Source organism: Monodelphis domestica, chromosome 1 (genome assembly GCF_027887165.1).
Source record: "Monodelphis domestica isolate mMonDom1 chromosome 1, mMonDom1.pri, whole genome shotgun sequence".
In the NCBI taxonomy this organism is placed as follows: Eukaryota; Metazoa; Chordata; class Mammalia; order Didelphimorphia; family Didelphidae; genus Monodelphis; species Monodelphis domestica.
Window position 1 is genome coordinate 722119501 of NC_077227.1, and position 8806 is coordinate 722128306.

An 8806-nucleotide genomic window follows, 5' to 3' on the forward strand; every position below is an offset into this window, starting at 1 on the left:
AGGTCGGGAGAGAACACATCCAAATAAAACTGGATGCCTTGAGAAGAGTCTCAATGAATCGTCATAACCGGCATTAACAGAACACTGTGCACAGATGATCTCACTTGGTCCTTAAAACAATTCTGGGAGATAGGATCCGTCGTTGTTATTTCGCTTCAGAGATGAAGAAACAGGCTCAGAGAGGGTTGGTGATTTGTCATACCCACTGTCATACCACTGGGAAACTGCAGAGGGAGGTTTTGAACCAAGGGCTCTGCTGACTCCAGCATCCAGTGCTTTCACCACTACACCACATTTTCCTCCCTAATTTAATCTGCTTGAGATAAAGCTGCTCTGTGCCAGACAGCTGTGAAAGCTCTTAGGGACCCAAACTTGCATTCAACTTTAAGTTTCTCTTAGGACAGGGATTCTTAACTTGGAGTTGAAGAATTTACATTTAAAAAAATCTCAAGAACTATTTCTTGCATTTGATTTTATGCCCTTAAAAACTATCCTGAGAAGGGACCCATGAGACCCAGAAGAAGCTGGTGATTCAGGAGGTAGGGCACTGGGCTTGGAGTCAGGAAGATCTCAGTTCAAATTTAGCCTCAGACATTAACTGGCTGTATGATCCTGGGCAAGTCTCAACCACTGTCTGCCTCAGTTTCCTCAGCTGTAAAATGGGGATAACAATAGCATCTATCTCTCATGGAGATCAAATGAGAAAATATTTATAGAGTGTCTGGCAAACATGGTAGCTGAATTATAAATATTTATTCCTTTTCATAATCTTCTTCAGACTGCCCTTTGTGTCACCTGTGACACAACAGGTTAAAAATCCCTGTATTGGGATTTGAAGGAGAGGAAATGAATGATGAGACAAGGTGGCTCAGTGGCCAGGTCTAGAGACAGGAGGTCCTGGGTCCAAATCTGGTCTCAGACACTTCTTAGCTGAGCAACCCTGGAAGTCACTTGACCCCCATTGCCTAGCCCAACTCTCATTCTTCTGCCTTGAAACCAATACACAGCATTAATTCTAGGACAGAAAAGCAAGGGTTTAAAAAAGAAAAGTGTCAGAAAGTGACCCATCCTGGAGTTCTGAGGCTTTGAACCCCGGAAACAGACTCTGTGTCTGTTTCTCTTCTTGTCTGTGTGTCTGTTTTGCCTATTTGTCTGTCTGTATTTCTCACTTCAGTGCAGGAAAGGTAGGGAGAAAAGGAACCCAGGTGTCCAGTTGCGCAGAGCTAATGATGGTCAGAGCCTTGGCAACAAGCGGCAGAATTGCGAAGATAGAGAGATCAGACAAGACGACAATCGTGCGTAAAAGCAGCACATTTCCATCAGCCGACTAGGAGGGGGCCGTTGCTAGGGGCCCCGGGGAAACAAGTGACGGCATCCCTCCTTCAGCCCCCTACATCCCCCCAGTCACATGAGCTCCGGGATCCAGTGTTGGGGCCGAGAGGCTGGCGCAGAGCAGGGTCAGCTGACGACGCTGCAGCCCACCTCGGCTTAGTGGAGCCAAGCAGGGGCGGTCTCCCGGTCAGTCTGCAGGGCCGCTGTCCAGTCTGCTGCGGAGATGGACCCCATGGATGAGAAGAAGTTGCGGGCCCTGCAGATGCTGCAGCCCCCGGGGCTGGGCAAGGGTCGCGCTCTCCTGGCCACCCTGCGAACCCTGATGCTCTTCACGGCTGCGATGATCACGTTGCCCATCGGTCTCTACTTCGTGTCTAAGACGTACCTCTTCGAAGGCGTGCTGGGCTTGCCGGCCATCGACAGCTACTTCTACTCTGCGATCGTAGCCGTCGTCTCCGTGCATATCGTGCTGGCCCTCTTCGTCTACATGGCCTGGAACGAGGGTACCCGGCAGTGGCAGGAGACCAGCAAGCTGGAATAGGACAGCAGCCCCGCCCCAGTGGCCTCCCCTCCCACTCCCCCAGCCCCTCAGCTGGGGAGGGGGGCCCAGAGAAAAGATCCGGGGCTGGGGCAACCGCGGGCAGGGCCGAAGGTGGGGGCCGCTGCTTTCCACCCGACCGCTGAATGTTCGAGGAGGTAAGCGGGCTGTCCTTGGTCCATCCCGACTTCCCACTTCGGCTGCTGTGGGGCGGGAAGGGGAAGCTGGACTGGTTGGGGAGGGAACGAGGTGAACGGAGCCGAAGGTTTTACAACCGAAAACGGATTTGGGACGCTTTTCGGTGTTTTGGCAGACTTCGCTCCCTTAAGGAGACAAGCTGCGCTCCTTAGAAGCTTCGCAGGTTCTAGCTAGAAGCGAAGCTCTAATTCGGGCCCGCTGGAACGAATCCGCGTGGCTTGAGCTCCTAACCTCAGGATCTTAGCCCTGGAGCTGGAATTTTTCCGTAGGTTCTCTTGGGGGAAAGAGGTGGGGTTGGTAAGGCAGAGACTCCCCTTATTGTTGAGTGCTTTGAACATTGCGGGCGCCTAATGAGTGTTTCTTGAAAGCTACTGAATTTGAGGCATTTTAATGAGGCTGTAGGTTTGGGAATTGGGAGAGGCAGGTAGGGGGGATGACGTCAAGGATGGAGATAAGAGGTTCTGGCGTCAGTAGTGTAGACGTGAGAGCTGTTACCATGGCAGCAAACGAGATTGCACAGGGAGAGGAAGAGGGAGAGGGAAAAAGAAATGGAGAGGGGAAGACGAAAGACGGGATGAGGGAAAGACAGAGACCGGCAGAAAGGGACAGAGAGAGAGAGGAAGAGGGAGAGGGGGAGGGAGAGACGGGGAGGGGGGAAAGAGGAGAAGGGGGGAGAAGGGGAGAAAGGGAGGAGGGAGGGAGGGAGGGAGGGAGAGAGAGAGGGGGGGGCAGAAGAAGAGCTAAAGCAAAGCACTTGGGCCTCAATGAAATGAGTATTAAATGGAACTTATTAGTCAGCACTGAATGAGATTCCTGATTCAGTTTTCATATAATAAATTAGTCAAATGACTTCAGCATTAACTCAGAAGAATCTGAGCATTATATGTTCCAATTATTGTGTTCATCACTTCCTTCCAATCAACAATCAACAATCAACAAATATTTAGTAAGAGTTTATTATGTGCCAGGCACTGTGCTGAGCCCTGGTGTTTGCTGATCAATCATCTTATTTGATTGTCACAGCCACTCTGTGAGATGGGTGCTGTTATCCCCACTTCACAGTGAGGGAAGCTCAGAACAGTTAAATTAAACTTGCCCAGGGTTACATAGCTAGAAAGATGGATGCGCTACCACCAATGACAGCCCCCTCCATGCTTTAGTAGATGGTCCTCATGGTTTACTATGATTTTTTAAATGTAGTATTTGTTTGCCAACCCTTTGGTGATTATCCTGTTCAGATGAAGATAGGCAGGATCCCAGATAAGAAATATCCTGTCCCTCCTCAGTCCTTTTTTCATGCTCTGCTGGCAGAGCCTTTAAGAACCCAGGACCACACACACAGCAGGATGAAATATCAGAATAGGCTTCTTGATACTTTTCTTTTTTAACATCACCATGATTTCTCTCAGTATCACTTCACTTCCCCTCCCAAAGAGCCATCTCATACAACAATGATATTTTTTATACAAGAAAAAGAGGGGGGAAAGAACTCTTCAGTCCCTAACATTAGGACCAAGTCCCAAACATACTTGATAGAATTACGATAAAATTGACCATTGTCAAAATTCAGTTCCACCCAGTTTGATTCAGTGAGTGCTCACTGAGTGAACACAAAGTGCCAGACATGTTCAAGTTGTTGGGAACACAAAGAAAAAAACTGACCCTTTTTTCAAGAAGAAACAATAGGTAGATCATAAGACTACGTCCCTCTACCCTCCAGTCTCATGGAGTTGAAGATGAAGCAAGGCAAAGGAGATTCAGTGACTATGGCAGGAAATCTACCCACTTAAATTTGAGGTGGGGAAATCAGATCAGATAAAGTCATTTTTATCATTTGACCACTAGAGGATGACAGAGTCCATGGCTCTCCTTTTCGATTCAGAATATTGGGAGAGTAGCTTCCTATGTTCAGAGACCTGGAGACCAACCAGTTTCATAGGTGGAGACCAAGATCTACTCTTACAAACTGACTACTTTGAATATTTCCATTCCATCCATATCATCCCATTTGCCTCTGATGCCTTAAGTTCTCATACAAATGGCCAGGATTTCTGGGTAAGGATCGGCACTGAGAAAAACTGCTTCTTCCTCTTTTGGTTCTGGCTTAGATCTTAAGATCATAGATTGGGAGCTGGAAGGTACTATTACAACCTACCTTTATTTTATAGATGAGGAAACTTAAAAAAAAACAACAACCAAACTCTTACCTTCTCTCTTAGAATCAATACTATTCGGAGGCAGAAGAGTGGTAAGGGTGAGGTAATGGGGATTAAGTGACTTGCCCAGGGTCTCATAGCTAGGAAGTGTCTGAGGCCAGATTTGGACCTAGGACCTCCCATTCCAGGGACTGATTCTCAATCTAATGATTCCCTTCACTGCCCCCTAGCAGAAACGTAGTTATTTTGTTATGACTTGATTTTTTAAAAATGTCCTTATCTTCTGTCTTAGTATCAGTTCTAAGAAGAGTGGCAAAGACTAGGCAATCAGTGTTAAGTGACTTGCTCAGGGTCATACAACTAGGAAATATTTGAATTCACATTTGAGCAGGTCCTCCAGACTCCAGACCTGGAACTTAGCTGCCCCTCAGATGAGAAAACTTGAGTCCCAGAGAGTTGAATTGTGATCCAAAGTTACAGAAGTAGTAAGTGCATAGATCCAAGTCCTTTGTCTTCAAATCAAGTTTTCTTTCATTTTTTAATGCTTGAGAAGTTAGGGGCAGAATAGAGAGGAGGATTGGTTTCTAGGAGTGAGCCATGTTTTCTCTGTCCGTTGAGAAAAATATGGGATTGGATAGGAATTGTAAAATTAGGTAGTAGTGAAATAATGGCCCAGGTGCTGTGATGGGAAAGTTTGAGAAAGAAACAAGAAAACTATTATCTTTATAACCGTAAATGTATGTCTCATTACTCATTTCAGACCCCAGCGTGGATTCTGTGCTGACACATCTCCATTCTCCCTGTTTGTGGTACCAGGAGAGAGAGCTGCTATGACCTGCAGTACCCATCAAAGACTCCACATAGTCTATGATAAAAATACCTGCTTACCTGGGACCAATGGATACCAGGGAAAACACTTCAGCTTTTCATTTACTTGGTTTCCACTCTGTACTCTGGGGGGGGGGGGATCCAGCCTAATTCAATGGTGGTAGGCGTGGGACAAATTCCATTATCAAAATCAGAAGCCTAAAGCTAAAGATTTTGCAGATTATTACCATCAGTTTTACCTAATATAGTATTCCAGGACCTTTTACAGCCTTCCCCCCACTTCCATGGACCTGTTTTGCCCTTTAGTGCAGAGGACCACCTGCTATATATATATATCCTAAAGCCTACGTCCAAGGCAGCCATTGTTCTCATATCAAGATAGGACGTGGCTTGGCACTATGCTTTGGGGTCTCTTCTCCCCATAATCTATATACCATTATTCCAAGGACATATGGAATAATAGAAGCAGCACCAGGTTCAGACTCAGAAGACCTGTGTTTGAATCTTTTTTTTCTTTTTGAATCTTAATGATATCATTAATTAGATGCAATTTATTTAAGTATTCTGAATCTTGGTTTACCCATCTAACTAAATGAGTTTAAATGGGGTGATTAAAAAAATCATGCTTTCTCCAGCATAGATTACTTCTGTGTTAATTAGGTCAAGTCCAGCCCTTTTCTCAATTTCATTATTATCTTAAGTGCTACTGCCAATCTCTTGAGAGACTGAGTCCAAATGTACCAGGTTCCCTTTTGTCTCTCCTAAAAATCAGTTATTGTAAAACTACTGAAAGATCTGCTCCATTCCACATCTATTGGGTGTCTTTCTGGTTCCTAGCTATAGTTGTTTTTGGTAAGATCTAACTTGCCTGGATCTCACACCAACCTCTTTGAAATTCCATGTCTTCATTCATTGCTTTTGGGTGTCTTGTGTAGCAATGATGTTTCTCCTCTGCCCTTCTCTACAATATTTTGTAAATGAGCTTGTTTTCTAAACTACTGCTACCTGTGACTGCTGTGCTTTTGCTTTGCAAAGTTGGTTGAGTGTTTGCCACCTGAAGCACTTTCTGGGATCTTTTTGTCTCCTTGTTGTGACAACTAGTCAACATAATTTGGATTTTTCTAGGAAATGGTGGTAAAAGCAATGTCTTTCGTCCATTTCTGGGTTTTGACAGCTCCCCCATTAGATGCTTGTTTCAAATTATGGTCTCATTAGTAATTGATTTGATTGTTTATCATCAACTAATTCCAAAATGACTGACACAGTAGACCAATGGCTTCTTATCTTTTAAGACATCATGTTAGATATTTGGCACATAAAGTGCTTTCCAATACTCCTATTGAAAATGTTCACCATTTATCAATGTGAAGCTTCTGAGTAGTATACAAACTTTTGACTCCTTTTATTTCTTGGTCCTGATCATAGTCTCTAAAACATTTTTATCATTCTCCCCTGTCCACTTTAGCATCAAAATTGTTGATTTTGTTTAGAAAATCTCATCAAGTTCTTTTAAAAAAATCTCTACCCTTTCTCTACAATGGATATTGGTACACCAGCTTTATTCACCTTTGCTTTGATCTGTGTACACTGGTGAAAACTACAAGATGAGATAACAAAGTACAGCCTGAAATGACATTTCCTGTTACCTTGGAGTGTGATAAAAACAATTGAACATCCCACTTATTTATTTCTTAGAAGGAGAACATGCCAGCTATTCTTCTACTTTGCTGTGGCTTTGCTATAGCTTCTAGTTTTATTTAGAGCTACAATAGGGTAGTCATTCAATATGGATGAAGACAATTCAACATGGTGAGGGGTCCAGCACTGTCTAAATGAAAGGATTTCTTATTGAAGGCAAAGTTATTCAGATACTCCTATTTGCAAGTGACCTGCAACAAGCTCCAGAATACACTTAGTATTTAGTACAGTGCTTGGTATCTAGTAAGCACTGAAATGCTTGTTGACTGACAGATGGGGAAATGTCCAGACATGTGAAAGAGCTTAGTGTATCCAATATGGAAGAACAAAGTGGATGAAAAAAATGGACATTCCTCAAACTATGTCATAGTGCTAGAAGGGCTAATCTGTTGGTATGTGTTTAATGGGCAATGAGCTGGACCCCGAATTTCATGGAAAGAGATTAGACTGAGCTGCATATAGTGAATTGTGAAATGCTTTGCTTTTAGTAATCTCAAACTGCACACTGTCGTGAAAACCCAATGCTGTGATGCTCTATTTCCCCAGTGACATTATAAAACTGCTGAACATGGAATACCACACTCTTAGAAGACTCAGTTAAAGATAACCTAATAGGCAAAGGAAACATGCATGGCAGTAGGAAATTGTTTGTAGCATGCTACCAGTGATGGCTTTTGCTTGAGGTAGGACTCCAGAAGCATCGAAGTGGGGTCTAGCCCAGAAAAGGATGTGGGCTCATCTTGTAGTGAGGATGAGGAAATAGACAGATGAAAAGAGTGGTACATGGGGACTCCTGAGATCTAAAGAGAACCAGAGGAAGGTCTGCATATTGGTTGGATCATCTATGAAGGATTCATGGAAAGATCTGGGCAAGATTAATAGAAGGATGAAAAGTTATGAAGAAAAGGATTGCTAACAGAATGGAGATGCCACTTTCTGGGAATGGCAACCTTCTGGGTACCCCTTAAATTATGCCTACCTGGCAGCTACCTTTTCAGCTAAGCCCATGCATTTAAAAGCTTGGTTTTTTAGAAGAGAAATAAGAAGGTGAGAGAAGGAATTAAAGATTTATTTCTGTTCAAGCCTAAAGAGGCTTGAAAAGAGGGAAAGAAAGATTAAAGTAGAATAATTAAGATTAGTGAGAAAGGCAGTAAAAACTATACCTCTGTGTCTATATGTCTACATCTTGCTCTAAATGTGTTATCTTTTAAATAAATTGTTTATTCATACTATGTAAGGTTGGTGTGTATGGTTATTGCATTCATAGTATTTACTTATTTTTAGACTACATCTGTAAAATGTGGAAAATATTGTGCTCTGGGCTTAATTCATCACAGACTCTACCACTGGAACCATGGACCATCCAGTGGAAGTATTATTGCTTTCTCATAGCCACTTCTTCTAATTCCAGGCAAAGTAGCCAAGAAGAAAGAATTGAGCTTCTTCATTGTGGGACCTACACCCTAAAACATATAAAACAACAGTTGGGAACAGAAACCATAGGATTATAGATCTAGAGCTTGAAGGAATAGAGGGGTCATCTTAGTCCCTCACTTTACAGATGTGGAAAATGAGAAATGACTTGCCCAAGGTCACACACATACAACAGAGACAGGATTTGAATCCAGACCCTCTGGTTTTAGTGACAGTTCTTTTTCTTGTGAACCATTTTACCTAGAAAAGAAATGGGCACATGTTACCCTTATGTATTCAGGAAGGATGTTGTTCATCAATTCTCCCCCTGCCCCCAAGATGAGATTGGGTACGAAAGAGGCAATGGCCTGAGCTAGGGAGAGAATTGGGGAATCTGAATAGGAAAGTCCCAGAGACTCTGCATTTTGGGGGTGAGACACAGAGATGTAATACACTGATTAAAAACATTATATGTGTGTATATAAAACACACATGCTATTTTCTGTAGATGTGTGGGGTATCAATTCCTCCACCTATCTCAGATTATAACTATGATTTGGTAATTAAGAAGTGCCCAAGTCTCAGAGAAGTTATGTCATTGCTTGAGGTTATATAGCTACTAAATATAAAATGTATGATTAGA

At 43.3% G+C, this 8806-nt stretch overlaps 1 protein-coding gene across 1 annotated transcript; it reads left to right on the top strand.

The window, feature by feature from the left end:
• Positions 1–310: 310 nt before the first annotated feature.
• LOC100028658 (vacuolar ATPase assembly integral membrane protein Vma21-like) lies at positions 311–7982 on the top strand. Its single transcript, XM_056812895.1, has 2 exons — positions 311–2028; positions 4985–7982. The coding sequence occupies exon 1, from the start codon at positions 1556–1558 to the stop codon at positions 1871–1873; it is 318 nt and encodes a 105-aa protein (XP_056668873.1). The 5' UTR covers positions 311–1555; the 3' UTR covers positions 1874–2028; positions 4985–7982.
• Positions 7983–8806: the final 824 nt, after the last annotated feature.